At 55.6% G+C, this 22,262-nt stretch overlaps 1 protein-coding gene across 19 annotated transcripts in view; it reads left to right on the forward strand.

Annotated features, from left to right (window-relative positions):
- MARK2 (microtubule affinity regulating kinase 2) overlaps positions 1-22,219 on the forward strand; it is a 58,376-nt gene extending 36,157 nt beyond the window's left edge. For 4 of the 19 annotated variants that reach the window (XM_036860226.1, XM_036860222.1, XM_036860230.1 and 1 more), the window contains 18 exons: positions 6,611-6,790; positions 7,031-7,084; positions 9,778-9,826; positions 10,154-10,219; positions 10,309-10,379; positions 10,599-10,655; positions 11,377-11,613; positions 12,052-12,171; positions 12,272-12,371; positions 12,449-12,561; positions 13,535-13,667; positions 13,849-14,030; positions 14,354-14,451; positions 15,255-15,416; positions 16,050-16,307; positions 17,351-17,377; positions 19,368-19,412; positions 20,053-22,209. In XM_036860226.1, coding sequence (XP_036716121.1) covers positions 6,611-6,790; positions 7,031-7,084; positions 9,778-9,826; positions 10,154-10,219; positions 10,309-10,379; positions 10,599-10,655; positions 11,377-11,613; positions 12,052-12,171; positions 12,272-12,371; positions 12,449-12,561; positions 13,535-13,667; positions 13,849-14,030; positions 14,354-14,451; positions 15,255-15,416; positions 16,050-16,307; positions 17,351-17,377; positions 19,368-19,412; positions 20,053-20,413 — 2,313 coding nt within the window. In that variant the 3' untranslated portion in view covers positions 20,414-22,209. The other 15 variants (XM_036860234.1, XR_005020889.1, XM_036860223.1 and 12 more) reach the window with 15 other exon arrangements.
- Positions 22,220-22,262: the final 43 nt, after the last annotated feature.

Here is a 22,262-nt window from a genome sequence, read left to right on the forward strand (position 1 = left end):
AAGGGTTAAAGAACTAGCGATTTGCCATGTGACGTTTCAGCTCAGTCCCATCCTGTCTCTCCCCAGCCTCTCTGAGGTCACTGCTTGGTACTTCCTCAGTTTACAAAGCCCCTTACTGCCTCCCACAAATAAGATTGAGGAAACAATCCTTCTGTCACATTGCAAAATCCTGGAGACTGGGAAATGAAGCCATTTGATCCCGCTCTGGCATCTGAGTGGAGGGGCAAGCCTGAGCCTAGGGTCCAGAATAAAGCCTGACCTCTTCCACTGAGATGAGGGCACACTTTGGGAAGGAGTGAGAGCAGGGGGTGCTGTGGGACCACCTGGGTAGGCCTTTAAAACAGCCCCTGCCCCCCACTGGCCTTAACCCGGACGTTGGCCTTCCTGCTGTCCCAGGCACCTTTCCGGAATCTTCACATCTTTCCCCTCTTCCTAGTCTGTGGAGGAAGAGCGAGGACTCATTCTTCTTTTGGGAGAAATAAGAGCAGATTAGGCTTCAGAAGCATCGAAGAGGAGCTGGTGAAGGGGACCGTGAGGAACAGCAGAGTGCTGGAGTGGGCGCGAAAGCCCTGGGCTCCAGGCCCAGCTCTGCACGGGGAAGCTGACCTTGGGCAAGTCTCTTAACTTCTGTGCTTAAGTTTCTCATCTGTAAAATGAAGATGCTCCCTACCCTGTAGTTTTATGGTGTGGAGAACATGGGAAGTACGTGCCAGCAGATGGTAGTACCAGAAATGCCGAATCTGTTGACCAGGGTTCATACATAAGGTGAACACTGAGTAGCATGGTCTCCCAGGTGTCTGTGCTCAGGTGCTGTGAGGTCACTGGGAGGCTTTGCCCTTCCCTAGAGGGGTTTATGGCCTCCCAGCATGAGATCTTTAAAGAGCTGCCTAGTGGGAAAGACCCTAGCCTCGAGTAGTGGAATGAATGTGAAGTTGATCTGGCAGCCAGAAGAAAGGCCGAGACCAGAACACAAACGGGGAGGGCTCCAGTTTGCCACAAGGACAGCAGATGCCTAGACAGCAGGGGCTTGGCTGGAGGCAGGCGTGAGGAATGGCTGCGCCTGCTGCCCCCAGGCCCTCAAGAGTGATGGAGACTTGGAGGTGGGTGGGAACCTGGAGATAGACTCCCAGAATCAGGGCTGGAAGGGATGTAGAGAAGCATTTGGTTTGTTCCCAGCCTTTGGGCAAAATTTATGATTAAGCATCTCATTCTCTATCAGTGACAGAGGTTCTTAGTCTAGAACCCATGGACCTAAGGGGCTCCAGGGTTCCTGAATCTCCTGATATTATGTCCAGAATACTATCTGTATAAGTGGAATGTGCATTTTTCTAAGGTTAAACACTGCTTTTTGTGAAGTAGGAGGTCCATGTGCCACTGTTGGACGGCTGGTTTCTGCTCCCGCCCACCCCATGGGTGGTTTGCTGGCGCTCTCTGGGTCAGCATGTCTGATTCACACGTACTCCTACCGCAGATTTGAGCCCCTACCCAGGTCCCACCTGCTGCAGGAGAGAGAATGGCTTTATGACAACCTGGGCTGGAGTAAGTCTCCTCCTCACCCTCTCCCAGCTGTTACCCAGCAAAGCACCTTGGGGAGGGTGGGGCAGCCCACTTCCGGAGAGGGGGAGGGGAAGGGAGAAGGAAGTTGATCTAAACCCGCCTCTTTCTCTGTCTCCCTTCCTTCCCGTTAGCCCCCTGCCCCTTTCCTCCCACCTTGCTCCTGGGTAGTGTCCGAGGACTGCATGCATTTTCTGGCTACCAGACCCTGGCCCACAAGAAGCCGCAGGGCTTTGTCCCTGTTGCTCTCCTTGCCAAGCCTGGGCTCTCTCTGCTAGTGGTGGTTTCGGTTGCGACACAGTCCAGGTTCCCAGGCAGGAGCCGCTTGGCCTGGCTGCTTCGCTCCTTTTCACTGACGAGGTGGTGGAAGGTGTCGCCTGCTTCAGCTGAGTAAGGGAGGCTGACGGAGCCAGGAGCCCCCGCCCTGGGCCTGGCTCTTCCCGGCCTCTGTACTTTGCCCTCACTGCCTGACAGGTTCTGCCGTGGCCTCTGCTGGATGGAAGTCGCTGGTAGTCCTTGTCCCTTTCTCCAGCCGGGTATGTTTCCCCCCTTTTTTTTTGCTGTGGAATTGCCCCCTCCTCTTTCATCCCTCTCACCCCAAACACAGGATCTTTGAAGAGTTACTAAATGGAGCCAGGCAGCAACTAGCACAGGGAAGCGCTCCTCCTGGGAAGAGGCACTGGCTGAGAAGGGAAGAGGGGGCGAATACCCAGAGGAGACTCTCCCCTTAGGTCGAGTGAGCAGGCCCCGCCAGAGTGAAGGGAACGGGCTGGCGACAGGCAGAGGCCCAGGGAGGGCGCACGAGTGCTGCCGTGAGGGGAGACGGATCTGGGGCGGCCGCCCGGGGCCGGTGCCCAAGGGACACTTTTCCTCCATTCCACGGTGCCCAGGCTCGCTCTGCCTCTGGCCAGGGCGTGCCTGCCTCTCCCCCTTCCCAGCTTGGCCCCCTCCCGGCCCCAGGGAAGTCTCAGGACACTCGAGGCCAAACCTGAGTGCAGAGCCCCAAAGCGTGAGCTTTTCTAGGGGAGAACTGTTGGTCAGGGCCTCCAGCATTAGGGAAGGGGCGCTGCCTACCTGAGTCAGCGCCGGGCCTCTCGGGGTGGAGGCTGTCTTCCGGGCGAACGTGGCAACACGCCTAGGCCGAGTTCCGAGATCCAGGTTGAAGGGCCCATTGGATATAAGACTTTTTTTTTTTTCATCCTCATGTCCTGCCTTCTCTCCTCTCGATTGAGGACCTCAAAGCTGTTTAGGCCCTAATTCTGAATCAGGCCTGCTTAGTAACCTGCGTGTTCTGCCATTTGGTTCCAAATACTGCCTCACAGGGTGACCCCTTGTTCTTTCTGAAAGCTGCCTGAGAGCCGTGGTGTCTGCTTTCAACAGACTGGCCTCAGACCTTTGGGGCCTGCCTATGGTGTGATGTCAGCCAGAGCTTTGAGGATGTCTGGTGTTCCATGTCTTACTGTGTGCAAGGAGGATGGAGGTGGGGGACAGAGCATGGCTCTAGCTAGATCCTGCTTAGTTGGCCCAGAAGGGCAGCTAGTCCTCAGCCCCCCACCCTGTTGGTGAGACCTGGGTCCAGGTTACATGGGCCTAGTCGAGAACCAGGGATGGGACTCTCTGTCCATGATAGCCACCCACACCCCTACCTCCTCTTCAGCCTTCAAAGAAGCCGCCTCTCATGGGGCCTTGGTCCAAGGAACATTTCCTACTAGAGACTTTCTCCTTTCTCTGCTTCCTCACCCTGTCCCGCATCCCTGCTGTGGGAAATATCTCACAACATAGAAGGGGCAGAAGGGGTAAGAGAAGGACTGTGTCCTTTGAGTCCTGAGAGTTGGGTAGTTCGGTCCTGCAAGGGGAGTGTGTGACTTTTAGAGCAGGGGATCCAAGAGCACGCACCAGTGTCCTCTGCTTCTCTGGGTCCCGGGCAAGCAGAACGTTCTCTTTGACTGTCCTGGATACCTCGCTTGGAATCAGCCCTTCACAGCTGCCCTGTCGAGTCCCCTCCTGTGAAGGCTAAAGGGGCTGGTGTAGGCCAGGTGGCTGATGCTCAGCCGGGACCTCTCCCCAGCCGGGAGGGCCCATACGTAGCATCTCTTGGCCTCCAGCTAGGCTGCAGCTGGCTTAGGAGGGCTTGACTTAGATGCAGAAGTCTTGCTGACAATGAGACTTCTGGCTTTGCAAATAGGCTTTGTAGTATTGAGGAACTAAAAATAATGGCATTCATGGTTGTTCTTTTTTTGAGCATTGGATAAGGCATTTTACATATTTTCTGTCACCTAATGAATGTGAAATAGGGACTACTTTATCACCACTTTACAGATGAGGAAACTAACGCTAGTAAGTGGGGGAGCCAGGACTGGAACCTAGTTCTTTTGGACAGAGCTCCTCGGCACCCACTAGACCATCTCCTGACACCCATGTGTGGGATCATCCCGCATCGGTCTTCTTTTAGATGATTTCCTTCTTGCTTTGTAATAATCTCATCTCCCTCTTAAGGATGTTGTTGATAATAATAAAGTTAACATGTGTTGAGTAAGTGGCAGATTTGGGACTTGAACCCTGGCAGTTTGTCTCTGCATCTATACTCTTAAGCACCCCTCTCTGTCCCAGTAAGGAGGAGGGTTGTTGCTGTTCCTTGAAGTTCTGTGCGCAGCTGAGCCTCGCGGTGGGGGGGGGGCGGGGGGGCGGGGATGCTGTCCTGTTGCGCAACACAGAGCAGCCCCTGGAGCGGGAAGCATGGCGAGGGATGGGCAGGGCAGAGCTCAGGATAGGCAGTGGGGTTCCCAGATTTGGCTTCAGGGAGCAAAGGACCCAAATCCTCAGGTAGACACTAAATTCTCATTGCAAACTTTGAGGACTTGGGGACTGTCAAGACCCTGCTGCCTTTGGCTCATATCCTCAGAAAACAGGGGAGTGACAAGAAATTTAGGAGGTGAATTAGAGGTTGCCAAGGAAACTTTTCCACCCATCTTCCTGTCTTGGAAGTTGGGGCAGAGGGAAGTTTTTCCCTATTCATAGCCCCTTAGGGCTGAAAAGCAACAGGCTGGGGAAGCACGCTTCTTGCCAAGGAACCCTGGACAGTTCCTTGGGTGGTAGCAAGTCATTTCTTTTCTCTGTGGTTTTTGAGGACTTCAGTTAGAGCCAGAAAAGGACCGTGAAAGAAAGAATTTTGAGTCACACTTCTCTGGTCACCCTGCTCCCCTCCAAATTGTTTCCTTGAAGTTTCCAAGGCAGCTCTGGATGGTTCTGGGATGAGACTCTGGCAGCACTTTATCCCCATTATGCTGGAGCAATGGCATCAGGTATTCTGGAAGAGGCAAGTCAGTGCTCTTGACCAGAGTTAGACCAGACTCTTAACAGTTTGACTGAGATGTAATTCACATCCCATACAGTTCACCCGTTAAAGTGTACAATTTAGTGGCTTTTAGTAAATTCTCAGAGCTGTGTGTCCCTCACCACAGTCAGCATTTCATTAGAATATTTTCATTACTGCAGAAAGAAACTTCACAGCCCTTAGTTGTTACCCCTAAGTCCCCTCACCCTCTTCAGCCCTCCTCAGCCCTAGAGTAATCTCTTGTCTCTATGGATTTACCTACTCTGGACATTTCAAATAAATGTAATCATATAACCTGTGGTCCTTTGTGAACAGCTTTGTTCACTTAGCATAATGCTTTCAAGGTTCATCCATGTTGTAGCATATGTCAGTACTTTTTTTTTTTTAAGTTATTTTCTTTCTTTTTTTGGGGGGGAGCGCTGCGTTGGGTCTTCGTTGCTGCGCACGGGCTTCCTCTAGTTGCAGCAGGCGGAGGCTTCTCCTTGTTGCCGTGTGTGGACTTCTCATCGCGGTGCCTTCTCTTGTTGCGGAGCTCCGGCTTTAGGCGCGTGGGCTTTGGTAGTTGCGGCGTGTGGGCTCTAGAGCGCAGGCTCAGTAGTTGTGGCGCACGGGCTTAGTCGCTCCGCAGCATGTGGGATCTTCCCGGATCAGGGATGGAACCCATGTCCCCTGCATTGGCAGGTGGATTCTTAACCACTGCGCCACCAGGGAAGTCCCTTCTTTTTTTTTTTAATTGCCAACGAATATTCCACTATGTGGATATTTCACAATTTGTATATCCACTTATCTGTTGGCAGACATTTGTGTTGTTTCCACTTCTTGGCTATTATGAATGTGTGATACTACGAATGTACATTGGTGTGCAAGTTGCTCTTGGGTATGTAGCTAGGAGTGGAATTGCTAGATCACATGGAACTCTACACTTAGATCTTTGAGGACTGTACAGGTCTTCATACAGATGTATGTTTTCATCTGGACCGTACCTTTTTTGTGTTATGTTTATATACCTGTTGGTGCCAGTTGTTGTCATTTCTGCTTCCTCACACCCTGATTTGAGCTATGGGATATCTAAGGAGGGCAGAGGGTGGCCTTGCGCAGACCCTGTCATTCCATTTTTTCATTGCACAAGTATTCATTGAGCATCTACCATAATCCAGTCTGTCTAGGTGCAGGGATGTATCAGTGAATAAATGATACATGCCTGCCTTCATGAGCTTCCATTCTTGTTGGATAGACAGCAAATTAATGTAAAGTGATACATAATAAAGAGAAATGTAAAGTGTTGGGTGGCAGTGAGTGCTTTGCAGTAATTCTGATCATGCTTCTGCGACTTTGAGATGTAGCCTTATCAAAGTGTGAACAGGCGACAGGGAGGACGGGAGACGGCACTCTCCCACGTGAGGTGGAGGAACTGTTGGGTTGTTACAGGGGATGTATTGCCAGGCAGCGGAGCCAGTGATGGGACAGCTTAGGTCCTAAGCTCCAACGCCCACAGGATGTTGACGTTGGACCTTAGGCTGTGCTCTTTTGGAGTGAAGGTGGGCGCTCTTCCCACCTCCTTTTATCCCCCTGCCTTATGATTCTTTCTTTGCATGCCTACCAGCCTCCTGGAGTCTGCCCCCATACCCCAGCCTCTTGCGTTTTTTGCAGAGAGCTAAGGGCAGTGGTATGGGGAACCGGAAGGGCAGCATACTCAAAGGTGTACATGTTTCCACCCTGCAGCCCACCTTGGGACACCTTGACTCCAAGCCCAGCAGTAAGTCCAACATGCTGCGGGGCCGCAACTCAGCCACTTCTGCTGACGAGCAGCCCCATATTGGCAACTATCGACTCCTCAAGACCATCGGCAAGGGTAACTTCGCCAAGGTGAAGCTGGCTCGGCACATCCTTACTGGGAAAGAGGTGAGCTCTGGGGTGGGGGACATGGCAGCATCTCCCAACTGTTGATACCCCAGCAGGTAGTAGTGGGACTTCTACCACAGCCAGCCTTTTGTTTATCAGGCAGAGATGAGATCTGAACAGATAGGGGTGCTAAGAGGGATAGGGCCAAAAGGAGGCAGAAATACAAAGGAGGAAGTAGATTCGAGTCCTGAGTTTAGCCTGGTCAAAGAGGTAATCTTGGACTTTTTATCTCTTGTTCAGGTAGCTGTGAAGATCATTGACAAGACTCAACTGAACTCCTCCAGCCTCCAGAAGGTAAGCACACAGTACCTGCTGTCCCTTTCTAAACCTCTGTCAGGAGTTGATGATCTGCTGACCCCATTTGGACCTCCTCTTGAACCCCTAATTCAGAATCTCTGGTCGTTTCACTGTTCCCACCATCCCTTCCCATGGCTCTGCCGTCTTTAGGGTTTTGGTTGGATCACCTGTGTTGGCTCCTCCTGAGTCAGCTTCCTGGCCACAGGCACTGGCTCTTTTAGAAGCCTTTCTGCCCCTTTCCAGCCCCTTGGCCTACCTGTCTGACCTACTTCCTGCATCTTCTTTTCTTCTGGCCTGGGACCAGCCCTATGCAAAAACACATGTATATAGCCATTACTAGAAACACATGCAGTTAACTGTAAGATCTGAATGATCCAGGGGAGTGGCTCTAGAAGTACAGGGATAAGAGGAGGCAGAGAACCTGCCACTGGATTCTGTGCCAGCTACATTTCAGAGAATGGGTATGGAAGGCTGGGGTTTTTCGAAACTAAACTCCAGTTTCAAGCCTCTGACAGTACGTGCAGATTAATGACAGGTCCTCCCAGTTTTCCTTCTCACTTCTAGGCTTCTTTTGACTAACAGTTGCAGAGTCCTTTGCATGTAGTCTTTGCTAGATGAGGTTGAACTTTTCCTTCCCTTCTTGACTTACAGTGGAAAACTGAGGTCTTACTTAGCTGGTCGGGGAACCCTCCAGGTGAGACCACATATGTAGGAGTGAGAAAAGAAGGCTTTCGTTTGCAGAAGAGGGACAGCTTACCAGTGACTGGTTGGTGTAGAACTAGAAACTGTCTGCCCTCTGCCCCCACCCTGGGCTCCAGCAGTTAGGGGAAGGAAGAAATCTCCCGTCAGGCTCCCAAAAGCTGCCCTATTCAGGTCAGTCAGATTTCCTCATACTCCAGCTGACCCTGGCTCAGATTTTCCGACCTTGATTAATCTAGTTCTTTGCATCTCGTGGCAGATTGAGTTTTTCTTTTCATGAGCACATTGTTACTTGAGTTAGGAGAGGGCATAACCTGATGCTAACAACCAACTACAGTGAGATTGGGAAGCTTGGGACTAGAGGTTGGGAGCTGTTACTGAGCGAGACACTCACAGAATTAGTGTGAGTTGAGGTACCCTGACATGCTGACAGCCAAAACCAAGGTGTTTCCTATTTTTTGTTACCCCTGGGATCCCCTCAAAGTTCTTTGACTCAAAGGAAACATGGCTGTCATCACCAGGGCTTCCCTGCTGCTGGGAGCTTTCCGGAAGGAAGGGAAAGAGGGCTACTCTTGACATGTTGGCTCAGACCCCACAGAGTAGAAGCCAGCTTGGTGTGGGCCATTTGGTCTTTGGAGCAGTTTAGCCTGCCAGAGTCAGCTAGGCCATCTTATTTCCCACCTCTTTTTTCTGCCTGCCTCTTCCTGACTGGCTGGAAGCACCAGCACCAGACAAATATAGCCATTTTTAAAGCCTTTAAACACACTCCATTGCCAAGGCCAGTCTGATTCTGGCCAAATCACTCTGTTTAAATTTGATCCCAGCAATGATCCCTAAAGGACAGACACTGAAGAAGCTAACCTCTTCGGGGTTCTAGACAAGCCCAGAAAACTCCACGCTCTCCTAGGAGAACGCCTTTTCCAGGCCCATTATTGCCCCTGAGGTGGCATCCAGGATTTTTTGCCTCTTCATCCAAGATAACTATTGGGCCTGGGAAGAAAGCAAGAAAAACCTGGGCTCTAACAAGAAAAGGGAGCCAAGATCAGAATCAGGTTCTCGAAGATGGGAAAACCTGTCTCTTCTTTTCCTTTCCAGCTCACAAAAGCTCTGGGATCTCATTAAAGGAAAAGAAAGAAAGATGTGTTCACTTTTCCCCATAAAATATAGCTAAATTAGTCTCCATACCTCCCTCGTCCTTAAAAAACAAAAACAAAACACAACACAACTAGTTCTGCTCCTCGTGCAAACGGTGAGGCCTAGAAGTTGCAAAAAACCCCACCTCCAGTTCTCTGGCCCCCGCAGAGGGGATGGAGTTCATTTCTGTCATCTTTCTTTATGGAAATGTATGGTTTGGAGTCCCTGATTTTGTTTCACAAAGAGAGCGTGAGTGTGTGGAGGTGGATTTGATTAAAATTGGCATCAGCTATATATAGGAGTGGCTTCTTCTGTCACCACCCCGAGGCCCAGGAGAGAAAGCCGTACCCACTAGTGCAGAGCCCTCTGACTTCTGTAAGTCAGAAGGTGGTGGGCCCCTTCAAAGGGGCCCCTTCAGAGCTCCCCTACCTCTTCACACAGACCAAGCTAGAGTCTGCTTTGTCAGTGAACTGTAGAAGCAGCTCAGGTTCTAAGTGTTCATGTACGTGGGCTCACGCTCCCTCTTTCAGAGGCATGCAGCCAAAACCCGTCTGCCGTTTGGGGGCTGGATTTGGGGAGACAACACCCAAGGGTGCAGCTGGCTCGTCCAGATGCTGCCCCTGAGGGTACAAGTCATGAGAGCCCAGCTTTCCTCGCACTGACCCTTCTTGCTCTCCTTCCCCACCATGTCCTTCTCAGCCACTGGGGACGGGCATGGAGGATCTGGACAACTACTCTTATTTCTTTTCCCTGCCTGTTTTCTCTTTTGGAAAAAGAATCCTAGCAGTGGCTCTGTTTGGAGGGGACCTGAGGGGAGCAAGCTGAGCAAGCATGACCCCTGATATTTTATTTTCCAGCTGTTCCGTGAAGTAAGAATAATGAAGGTTTTGAATCATCCCAACATAGGTGAGAACCAGTCATCATTCCTTTCCTCTTCCCCCACGGCAAGGCTCCACTTCCCAGCATGTGGCCCTTCTCCCTGAGGCACATGGCCTTCTGGAGTCTGTCGTCTTCAAGGATGCCTCTGGGGAAGCCCAGCTCAAGATCCAGCGCTGCCTCTGGCGCACAGGGCTGTCCTTAGTGGTGTGGCTGCCTCGAGAGGAACCTGTCTTTGGGAGGGTAGGAATGGGAGAGGAGGAAACTTTCATTCCTAGGATGCCCCTGTACATGTTGGGGCTCGATGTGTGGCCCCTGCTGCTTCTCTGACTCATAGCTTGGCCTTTTCTCTTGTAGTTAAGTTATTTGAAGTGATCGAGACTGAGAAAACTCTCTACCTTGTCATGGAGTACGCTAGTGGAGGTAGGTATGGAATTGCCTCTTCCTACTGTGTCCCCACCTTCCCCAGCACCAGCAAGCTCTGATGTAGACCCTGCCCCTGTCACTTGCAGGAGAGGTGTTTGATTACCTAGTGGCTCATGGCAGGATGAAAGAAAAAGAGGCTCGAGCCAAATTCCGCCAGGTGGGTGTGACTCCCTCCATGGAGTGTGGGCCCGACCTCTGCTTTGGGGGGTTTGGCATACAAGGAGGAGCTGCCTGTCTGTAAGCGGCCTCTGGAGGGTCCTTTGGGCTTTGCTTATCTATGTGGCAGCTTCGAACTCGGTCACAGGATCACAGCTCCACCAGCCCCTGTAGCCCACCTTCAGGTGCCCCTGAGCTGACCCCTCTTCCTTCCTTTCAGATAGTGTCTGCTGTGCAGTACTGTCACCAGAAGTTTATTGTTCACAGAGACTTAAAGGTAAGGCGTGCTCTCATCTCCAGTGTCTTTGAGTCAAGGCTGGGTCCTTCACCCTCTGTTAACTGTGACATAACCATTACACCCTGGGTGTTCAAGGAAACTCCAGCCTTTAATTGTTTGGAGATGATGAGGAAGCCCCTGGGGCTGCTTCTGACATAGGCCTTATGACTGGACTTAGGATCCCATTCCAGCTAGCGAGGAGAGGGTCTCTGCCATTTCACCTCTCAGCACTTCACCTTCCGGTGCAGCCAGGCGTGGCAGGAGGGCTGCAGGCAGCCTGGCGGCCGACCGAGGAAACAGCGTTGACTGTCCCGCAGCTGCGTCACAGCTGCTTTGCAGACGCGCGGCACACTCCTCCCTTTCACTGAGCTGTTAGCACGTGAGACTACCTATGAGTCTTCCTGGCCCCTGAGTCCTCGCAGATGTGACCACGGTGAACCCGGCCTGACAGGGAAGCTTTGCACAGCTCACAGCGTCTCTGAGCCTTCAGATCCCAGCTCTCACGTGGCTGCCTGTGTGAGGAGCGGCCTGCGCGGCCCTCCTCCGGCCCAGCCCAGCCCAGCCCCCGCACACTGATCGGGGGCCTGCCCTGGAGTTGGTGGGAGAAGTTCTAACGTTGAAGATGACTTCCTGTTTGTTCTTCCGTTCTCCTCAGCTCCTTCTGTCCGGTGCCTTCGTGTGATCCCCTTGGTTCCCTGACATTCTCCTTCTTACCTCCCAGGCAGAAAACCTGCTCTTGGATGCTGATATGAACATCAAGATTGCAGACTTTGGCTTCAGCAACGAATTCACCTTTGGGAACAAGCTGGATACCTTCTGTGGCAGTCCCCCTTATGCTGCCCCAGAGCTCTTCCAGGGCAAAAAATACGACGGACCCGAGGTGGATGTGTGGAGCCTAGGAGTTATTCTGTATACACTGGTCAGCGGATCCCTGCCTTTTGATGGACAGAACCTCAAGGTGGAGTGAAGTGCAGGCTTAGATCATTTGTATTCTCATTTCTTCTCTTGGCCTCTGGTCTTGTCCCCGACCTCTCACCTTTGCTGCTTTTCTACATTTTTCCTGAGCCAGAGCTTCAAAGAAGGGCTTGCAAAAGGTAGCAGCTATTAAAAGCCCTCTGCACCCAGCAAAATAACCTCAGTTCCTCTCTTGAGGGCTGGGATAAATTGTATGTCCGTTCACCCCTCCAAGGTACTCAGGATTGCAAGCCTCGGGCTGATCAAGCCAGAGGGCGTGGGGTGTTTGACATCACCGGCTCTCTAGTGAGGTGCCTTGTCCCAGGCTCTCTGCCTCTTACCATATTTCATTTATATCTGCCTGGCCAGTCTTAAGCTGTCAGGAGCCTGGATATTAGGTTCCTTCCCTTGGCCTTGGGTGATTTAAATTTCCCTCCTACAGGAGCTGCGGGAGCGGGTACTGAGGGGGAAATACCGTATTCCGTTCTACATGTCCACAGACTGTGAAAACCTGCTTAAGAAATTTCTCATTCTCAATCCCAGCAAGAGAGGCACTTTAGAGGTGAGCAGCCTGAGCCCAGCTGGTAGGAGGTCCTGGGTTCCCAAGGAAACCTCCAAGCTGAGTCTCCCTCTCTGCCCTTCCTCTTCCCTTTACTCCCCAGCAAATCATGAAAGATCGATGGATGAATGTGGGTCACGAAGATGATGAATTAAAGCCTTATGTGGAGCCACTCCCTGACTACAAGGACCCCCGGCGGACAGGTGAGGCTGTGCTGGGCCATGAGGTTGAGCCTGCCTAGGACTCAGGACCAGCCTTAACTGTATGTCCCCCCACGCAGAGTTGATGGTGTCCATGGGTTACACACGGGAAGAGATCCAGGACTCGCTGGTGGGCCAGAGGTACAACGAGGTGATGGCCACCTATCTGCTCCTGGGCTACAAGAGCTCCGAGGTGTGTGCCCCCTGCTCCCTCCCCCGTCTAGCCAGCCTCTCTGTCAGTAGTATCCCCATGCTTCTAGCAGCTGTTGAGGGCAGAAGCTCATCTCTGAGTAGGTGTGCTCTCTACTGACTAATTTTAAGCCTCAGCTCTGGTGGTGCTAAGGTCCCCTGGCTTTTGCTTTCACTAATTTCCATCAGTAGTTCAATAGGGAAGCTGGTGGGGTATGGGCCTGGGTCTGGGTTTCCATACGGGTGAGTAGATCTGGCTCATTCTGTGTTGGTTAGACTGGGTCTAGGTCATTCTGGCGGGGTCAGTTCTGTGTTGGCTCTAGAAGTCTCTGACTGTTTGGATATGTTTGTGTCTCTCTGTATCTGGAAGTCTGGGTTCCTGGGTGCTCTGTGTCTGTCTTACAGGAATCTTGAGCCTGTGTGTTGCTTCTGCCTAGAGCTCGTGTCTGGGTATATGTGTCTGTGTGCATGTACGTCCATCCCCCCGTCTGTGCATCTGGAGGCTTCGTGATTATTGTTCTGCTCGTATGCGTACCCATGTCTGCGCCTGCATCCCTGGGTCTCTGTGGGAGTAGGGTCTTGTTCACCATCTGTGTGTCCCCACATCCACTCGTGGCCTCCCCGTCCTGCTCTCCCCCTGGTGGTGTTGGACTCCCTTTCTTGATTCTTGACTTAGCCTGCTCAGGAGGTATTGGGGGGTGTCTCTGAGTCTGACTGTGCATTCTTATGTGTGTGGTGTGTGTATCCCACTCTGAGGGCGGGGTTCTTTGTGGGGAGGTTGGTGTGTCTTTGACTGTGTTTGTCAGGGTCTGTGTTGGGACTTGTCTCCGTGAGTGTTTATTTAGATGCACGTTGGTCTTGCCGGGGGTATGTCTCAAGGGAGCCTGGGGTGGATTAGTGTCAGGCAGGAATGTGTAAGTGGGATCATCCATAGGCAACTCTTCATGACTTCTGCCCTGCCTTTTGTGTTCTTGCAGCTGGAGGGAGACACCATCACCTTGAAGCCCCGGCCTTCAGCTGATCTGACCAATAGCAGTGCCCCTTCCCCCTCCCACAAGGTACAGCGCAGCGTCTCAGCCAACCCCAAGCAGCGGCGCTTTAGCGACCAGGGTGAGTACTTCTGGGAGCTGCAGGTGGGGGACTCACCCCTCGCCTGATGGGTTCTTGGGGCTTTGGATGACACAGCTGAGTTTCCGTCCCTGTTTAGCCCTTATTAGTAGCATGTCCTTGGGCAAGTCACTTAACTTCCCTCCACCTTGCCCTTACCCATTCCCACTGTCCTCTGGCCCAGCAGCTGGTCCTGCCATTCCCACTTCTAATTCCTACTCTAAGAAGACTCAGAGTAACAACGCAGAAAACAAGCGGCCTGAGGAGGACCGGGAGCCAGGGCGGAAGGCCAGCAGCACAGCCAAAGTGCCTGCCAGCCCCCTGCCCGGGCTGGAGAGGAAGAAGACCACCCCCACCCCCTCCACGGTGAGCCACGCCCACCCCCCTCCCTCCTCCTGGCCAGCCCCACCTCCTTCCCATCCTCCCCGCTCCTGCTGTGGGGCCTGCCCTCTCCAGGCAGCTCTTTCCTTAATCCAGACCCAGCTCCCTTTGGCTGCCTACCTGACCTTCCGCCCGGGGCCACTTCTGCTTACTGTAGAAAACCCTGCCCCACAGAGTAAAAGCGAAATCCGTTCTTTTCCCCAGCCCGACTGCTCGTGGTGGAAGGTGGAGGGGGAGCAGGCCTTGTGAACCTGCCAGTAGAACACTTTGGTTTTCTGTGATACCACTCTGCCCTTTATTCCCCGCAGAACAGCGTCCTCTCCACCAGCACAAATCGAAGCAGGAATTCCCCACTTTTGGAGAGGGCCAGCCTCGGCCAGGCCTCCATCCAGAACGGCAAAGACAGGTGAGAAGGCCCGGGCCCTGCCTGCCATATTCCCCGGGAGCCACCTCTCCCAGCGGTGACGTCTGTCGGCAGCACCATCTCCCCTCCTGCTCCCTGGAGTCCCATCCTGGCTCTGTCCAGTCCAGCTTTCCACACACCAGCACCTCCTCCCTGCTCTCCCCACCCCCGCTTCTCCTCTTCCCTGTGCTCCTGTGACCGCTTCTTGCGGTGTACCGAGTGTGACTCCATGGTCATCTCAGCTGCCTTCTTGCTTCTTGACTGCAGCCCGGGCGTGGCAACTGCACTCTTCTGGGCATCAGTGCCTGAGGGGCCCCAGCTCAGGGCAAGACCGAGAGATGCCCACCTGAAGCGTGTACACATTGAGGGTGACTCTAGCTGTGCCCATGAGAGCAGAGCCCCCCTAACCTTGACCGTCACGTTGAGTTCCTGGCTCCTTGTCTTCTGAGCTTAATGAAAATTCCCCTTAGCAACCCGCTGCTCTTTCTGGCGACGACACATCCTTGTTCTTAGAATTCCTAGGAGACCAGTGCAGCCCGGAGGCAGTTGCCTCCTGTCGGCTTTCCTGCCCTTTGGGTTTCCTTCCCTAGGCTCTGGCCTGCCTCGCCTTCCTTACTGTGCCCGCCACTTCCCAGCCCTGCCTCCCTCGGCTCTGGCTTGTGCCCCGTTGCTGCTCCTGGGCCTGACCTGCATCCCGCCGAGGCTCCCCAGCTCTGGCCCGTCCCGCCCCGCCTGTGCTTCCTAACCGGAGCCTCCTGCCACCCCCTACCCCTAACCCAGGCCTCTCCACTGCTTTTGTCTCCTAGCCTAACCATGCCAGGGTCCCGGGCCTCCACGGCTTCTGCTTCCGCCGCGGTCTCTGCGGCCCGGCCCCGCCAGCACCAGAAATCCATGTCGGCCTCCGTGCACCCCAACAAGGCCACTGGGCTGCCCCCCACGGACAGTAACTGTGAGGTGCCGCGGCCCAGGCAAGTGTGCTGGGGCGGCTGGTGCCCCTGCTGCCCTCAGCCCACCCCCCACCCCCCCACAGTCTCCTCCCACCTGGGGGTCCTGCTCTGTTCTTGGCATCTTAGCCACAAGAGATGGCTGTCCTCCGCCGCCAGGAAGTAGGGGACACAAAAAATAGCTTAATGCCCCTCTTTTCCTCCAGTTCTCCCTCTCAGAACAGATATGCAAGAAGCCGTCCCGAGGCTCCAGAAGGAAGCCTTTTTGTTCTGAGCCTTCCTGGACTCCTTAGGACCCCGGGGACAGTCCGCATCACAGGGACTCAATCCTTGAGGGTTGGTCACCATCGTCCCCTTGAGGCTCCAGCCTGCCTGGCTCCCAAGGAGCCTCTTCTCTCCATCCTGTACTGCTCTCCACACACGTATCCTTCCCTGCCTCCCCTCCCTCCCCCAAACCATCTCCTTCCCCCTCCACCCAAACATCTTCCTTATTGGTGTCCTCAGTGGTCACACCCCTCCCTTCTGTGTCCTCTGTGATGGCTGCCTCTGCCCTAGCGTCCCCCTTCCCTCCCCACGCCAGGGTGCTCCAGATGCTCGGTGGCGAGGGCTTTCTCGTGCCCTGATGCGTTTCCCCGCCCCCCACCTCTTTTCTCACAGCACAGCCCCCCAGCGCGTCCCTGTCGCCTCCCCCTCCGCCCACAACATCAGCAGCAGTGGTGGAGCCCCAGACCGAACTAATTTTCCCCGGGGTGTGTCCAGTCGAAGCACCTTCCACGCTGGGCAGCTCCGGCAGGTGCGGGACCAGCAGAATTTGCCCTACGGTGTGACCCCAGCCTCTCCCTCTGGCAACAGCCAGGGCCGGCGGGGGGCCTCGGGGAGCATCTTCAGCAAATTCACTTCCAAGTTTGTACGCAGGTGAGTAGGGGGCCTAGAGCGGCAGAGAGGCTGAGGCCAGGCCTTCCACCTTGCCTGGGGGTGGGGATGAGGACACCTGGGGGTTAGAACTGGGATCAGGTCCCAGGGTTAGAAACCTCAGGAAGCCTAAGAAATTGAGTCTTTGTTGGCACCTGAGATGCCCAGACCCATCCGTCCCTCTCAGGCCTCCCCAACTCCTCGTTCTCTGGCCCGAGCAGATGGCCGATGCCGCCTCCTCTCTAGGAGAGTGTGAACTCAGATGCTAAAATAAAAGCCCCCCTCGTCTCTCCTGGGTTCCCATGGAAACTTATATTTGGTGACGCAGCTGCAAAGTCATGAGGCCTGAGCCAGGCTGGGCCGGCGAGGAGAGTTTCTCCTGGTCTCTTGTCTTGCCCCCTTTGACCTCCTTTCTCCCCACTCAGTTGGTTTTGTCTGGCTGCAGCCACTCCCCTCTGCCTCAGCCATGTTCCTCTGCTGGGGGGCTGGGGGTTGCCGGGAGGAAGGCCATAAATGAAATAGCTGGTGGGGGCCTAGGATGGCTCCCTTGCAGCCTGAGGCACTCTGACGCTTTCCTACCTGGGAACCGGGGTGAAGGTTCTCTTCGTGAGGTTCCTCACACCTGGCCCCTGATGACCCAAAAGGACAGCGTTGATTCTTCAGGTGCATCCAGTAATCTGGCCTCTTGGGCTGCTCCCTGTCTCCATCCCACCACTTCTTCAACCATCTTAGTGTAGCTCAGGAAGCAGCAGGGGCCTTGGAGAGAACAGGTTTGCCTGCCCTTCCTCGTGCACTTCATTCCACTCAGCTAGAGTAGCCAAGCCATGCCCCTTTCCAGCCCCGGAATGCAGGTGTAGGGCTGCAGGGTGGGGCGTGAGCAGATTGGGATGTCTGGGACTCTAGTCTCGCTGAGCGGCTCTTCCACAAGTGGGGTGACCCTTGAACCTGTAAAGCCCACTCCCCACCTGCTTATCCACATACCGTCTTGTTGGTTTTTTTTTTTTTATTTCTTTTTTTATTTTGTCTTTTTTTGTTTGTTTTTTTAGAAATCTGTCTTTCAGGTTTGCCAGAAGGTAGGCGTTGAGCCCGCTGTGTGTGCGTCTGTGTCCTGTGTCCTGCCTTCATCACTAACTCCCCTTTTCTGGCTCTTGCTCCCTCCTGCATCTGCTAACCATGTCTGTGGGGTCCTCTCTCTGCCATCTTAAAGGGATGAAGACGGCCTCTGCCTGGGCGGCCCACAAGGCCACGTTTGCCCACTCAGGGCAAATGACTCTGAAAACGATGGGCCTGTCCCCAAGCAAGGGGGACCTTCTCAGGGAATTCTCCCTTTAAGATTGTCTCCTTCCCCCCAGTCCCCTACCCTGGGTTTTGGTCACAAGCGCGTTGGGTTCCTTTTCCAGCCCTTTCCCGTGTCTGTGCATGCGCTCTGAGGAAGCTCCACTGGGGTCGAAAGTGCATCTGGGATGGGATCTCATTCTGGGTCTCCTGGGCTTCCCCTTCCCTGGTGCCCTGAACTTCAGGGCTCTGTGGCCTCTTGCCTCTGTCCTATGGGATGGCAGGACTTTGGAGGTACTGCAGGGACGCTGGGGTCTCAAGACTTCAGCCTGACGCCTCCAGGCCCAAGGAGCCTTTGCCTCACAAGTGGGGCACAGCACCCCCTTCTGGCAGCTCCTGCAGAACTAGGCCGACCCCACCCCCACCCCAGCATACCTCCTGCCTCCAGCCGTTTCTGGATGAATCAAGCCGCGTCCTCTCTGGGCTGTGTTCTCCAGTTATGGCCTGTGACTTCCGAAGAGCCAGAAGCTGGGGCATTCTAGGGCAGGGGCCGTCTACCCCTAAGCCCTGGCAAAACAGTGGGAGATCCCTCCTCCCTCAGGCGTCTCCCTTCCTAGGCCAGCTCCTGGCTCTGCCACCCCTGGCCCTGTCTTCATCCTCTCTGGTGGCCTCGGTGGGCCAAATACCAAGCTGAGGACCAAGGGCCAGGTTGGGAGCCCTGGTTCCGCAAGGCCGTCAGCCCAGCCCCTTTGGTGCCCCAGCTGACAGAAGACGGCCAAGACAGGGTGTTCACGCTTCCCCCTTCCACCCACTGCTCGCCACCCAGCTCTTCACTGCATGGCTGGCTGTTGACTCATGGGGCCCCAGTGGGGGCCTGCCCTGCAGGGTACCTCCACCCACAGGGCAGGAGCCAGGTGGGGCCGGAGAGAGCCGGGCTGCTCTCCTGCTCTCCTGTTCCCCTGCACCGCCCAGGCTCCCGGCTCCAAGTGCGCTTGTTTGCATTCGTGTGTCTGTCGTGTCTTTGTGTTCCTTTTACATGTGCTGCTGCTGCCCTCTCTCACTCCTCCTTACATCCTTGCCCTCCTCTGCACTCCCCAATCTCCCAGCTCCAGGCACCCATCTTCCAGCCAGGAGCTGGAGAAGCCGCTCAGCGGGGCCAGACCTCTTCCCCACCCACCCTCCCAAGGTGTCTGCCCTGCTCTGCCCTCCGTCCTCCCTTCTGTGTCAGCAGATGGCCTGGCAGGCAGGGGAGTTATAAAAGAATGGGGGAGGTGGGCTTGTCTACAGCCGGCCTCAGGGCCCATCTCCTCCCCACCCAGTCCCAGGCACTGAGGCCCAGGCGTACTCAAAGCAGGTCCGGCCCTTGGCCGTTTGAGCCTCCTGAGAGAGAACCTCTATTTACCCCCCTGCCCCTTCCCTCCAAGAGGACTACAGTTCTGAGACCCACTCAGGGGGCACTAGTGCAGAAGGCCCCCTCCGCGCGATCCCTGGCCGTGGGCCGTGTGCTCCATGCGTGTGCCCGCACGTCCACACCCTCCTCCTCCCCGGCTCCTTCTCCCGGCACCCATCTTTGAGAGTGTGGGGAGGGGCAGGCCCCTTGCGTTGGGCTCCCCGTTGGAGAGGGACAGTTGAGCTGCCAGTGTGAGGTGCCGCGGAGCCATGTTGGCCTGCTAGGTGATGGGCAAGTGGCCTTTGGGCTTGGGTCCCGCCCACCCACTGGCGGCACCTCCCCGGACCCGCCCTCACAGAGGTCCCAGCACTAAACTCTCCCTCGCTCTGTTTTTTGAGGAACCTGAATGAACCTGAAAGCAAAGACCGAGTTGAGACGCTCAGGTGAGAGAGGGCTGGAGCCAGCGCCGGCCACCGGGCCACCGGGCCACCAGGCCACCGGGCTTGCCACGGGCCTCCTGCTCCTCTCTTCCTTCTGCCACCCGGCTCTTCCTCCACGCTTGTGCCCTGTCCTCCCCCTCTTGGGGCCTCCCTTTCCTCAGAGGACCCCCACAGCCCCGCTGCAGTGGGTGTGGGCCCTTCTCCTCAGGTCTGGTGTGTTCTGGAACAGGAGCCCTGGGCCGGGCGTTTGGGACTCTAGACTCCTACCCCTCGACAAGCTCACGTTCCTGTGAATCAGTCACTTCTTTCTGTCCAGTCTGTGACCTGCTCAGGGCTACTGAGCGCATGCTCCCCTTTCTTCCCTGACCCTGCCCTCTTCCCAGGAAAGCATGGAGCTGTCACCTTGTCACCCCCTGCCAGGGGCTGGCTTCTCGCCCTCTCTGCCCTGAGAGACGAGACCGCCCACCCCTCTCGCCCTCCCTCTGCTCCCTGGGCCAGGTCTAACGCTCCCTCTTCCAGCACTGCCGCCTCCTGGGCACCCTCCCGCTCTCCTCTCTGGTCTCGGGGTCCGTCTGCCAGTGGGGCTGTCCCGTGGGTGGGGCGCCTGACGCCCGCCTGACGCCCGCCTCTGCCCTCTCCGCAGACCTCACGTGGTGGGCAGCGGCGGCAGTGACAAGGAAAAGGAGGAGTTTCGGGAGGCCAAGCCCCGCTCACTACGCTTCACGTGGAGCATGAAGACCACGAGCTCCATGGAGCCCAACGAGATGATGCGGGAGATCCGCAAGGTGCTGGACGCAAACAGCTGCCAGAGCGAGCTGCACGAGAAGTACATGCTGTTGTGCATGCACGGCACGCCAGGCCACGAGAACTTCGTGCAGTGGGAGATGGAGGTGTGCAAACTGCCGCGGCTGTCTCTCAACGGTGTTCGATTTAAGCGGATATCGGGCACCTCCATGGCCTTCAAAAACATTGCCTCCAAAATAGCCAACGAGCTTAAGCTTTAACAGGCTGCCAGGAGTGGGGGGCGACGGAGGCGGCCAGCTGGACTTAGCTGCTGGGGCCGGCGCTCCGCCTGCCCGGGCGAGACTGCAGAGATGGATTGGTGTGTCTCCCCTGCTGGCACTTCTCCCCTCCCCGCCCTTCTCAGTTTTTTCTTCCATGTTTGTGGGGGTTGGGAGATGGTTCTCTCCCCCCCCCCCACATTTACCCCTGCCCAGATATTCCCCCTTCCCCCCTCTCTCCCACAGGAGGCAAAGGAAGGGGAGGGAGGGGTGGGGGGCAGGGCTCCCCCTCGGTACTGCGGTTGCACAGAGTATTTCGCCTAAACCAAGAAATTTTTTATTACCAAAAAGAAAAAAGAAAAAAAAAAAAAATCCCAGCGGCCACCTTTCCTCCCTGCCCCATTGGGACAGTCGAGACTGGATCTGTGGGGTTTCCCGGGAGGGTGGCTCAGGGCTGGAACACTCTCAGGCAAGAGTGGTGGAGTTCCCTGTCAGGCCCTCCGCCAGGCCCACTTTGGGCTTCTCCCCTCTCCTCTCCTCCTTCCCCTCCAAGCAAACCACCAGAGGTGGCCTTCCCCTGACCTCAGGCCCCTGGGCTGGAGGCCTGGGCGGCTGGGGGCTGGGGGCTGGGGGCAGGGGTGCCGCACAGCCCTGAAGCGGTGGGACGGACGGGCGGGCGAGGCGCGGGGCCCGGCCTCCCTCCACACTGTATCCTCTGCCCCTCCTTCCCCAGAGGCTGGGCATTTCCTTCCACAAGCTGCTGTGGGGACTTTTGTTCCCCTCCTCAAAAAGTCTGTGCCATCTTCTCCCACCCCCTCCTGGGTAGAAGGCGGGGCTGACCCCAGGGCTGGGAGAGGGGAGGGGACCGCAGGGCAGATGGGCTCCTCGGCCCCCAGGGGGCCGCCCGGGCTGCTAGTCTCCGGAACAGGGACGCTGGGCATTCTCCGTTCTGGGAGAGCCTTTGTCTGAAAGCACAGCCCCCCTCGCCGTCCCTCTCCCCACTGCTCCCCTTCATTGGCATTAATCTGGGCACCAGCTAGTTCCATAGCAGTGACTTCCCTCACCACTCATCTCTCGGCCTTGCCTTTTCTTCCTCACACTGTCGCCCCTCCTCTCAGGAGACACTGCCCGGGGCCCCCGGGGCCGGCCGCCTGGCGGGAGGCTGGACAGGGCAGCAGGGCCGGGAGCCTCTGCCCTCCACAGGGTGGGGGGACAGATAGGCCAAGTGACTCCCAGCTCGCTAACCTCTGCAGCCAGCGTGGGAGTGGCTGGTATGGGCGCTTGGCTGGTGGCAGCCGCTGCATCCCTTAATTTATTTCTCTGCTGTTTCTGTTCTTGAGAAATTGGGGGAGGGGGTCCTGAACAGAGGCTGCCTCTACCCTCACCTGAGTTGTACATTTTTTGTGATGGGTTTTATTTTTTATTATTTTATTTTATTTTTTTTTTTGATTTATGATGACTCCACCCCTACTCATCATCCCACTCCCAGGCCTGGCTCCGTGGCAAGTCGAGCCCTTGGTTCCCAGGAAGGGGCCTCGCCAACCTCAGCCCTCCTGCCCCAAGCCCTGAATGCGGGCTCCGGCTCCCACCAAGGGCTCCCCCTCCCTTCTTCCCTCCCGCCTCCTGCCCTATGGAACAGCCCGGGTGCTCCGAGGGGCCAGGAGGGCAAGGCTTGGCTCCCAAAGTGGGTGGTGGCCGGGGGGGGGGGGGCTCCCAGGCAAGGTGGCCCCTCCCCACCCAGCCCCCCCTTCCTGCACTTAGTTTCTCCTCTGGATCAAACACGTAATAAAGAGAATGTTTGGAATCTGAGCTGCCTCCTCCTGTTTCTTCCTACCGGGCAGGGACCCAGTCC

Source organism: Balaenoptera musculus, chromosome 8, assembly GCF_009873245.2.
Source record: "Balaenoptera musculus isolate JJ_BM4_2016_0621 chromosome 8, mBalMus1.pri.v3, whole genome shotgun sequence".
Taxonomy (NCBI): Eukaryota; Metazoa; Chordata; class Mammalia; order Artiodactyla; family Balaenopteridae; genus Balaenoptera; species Balaenoptera musculus.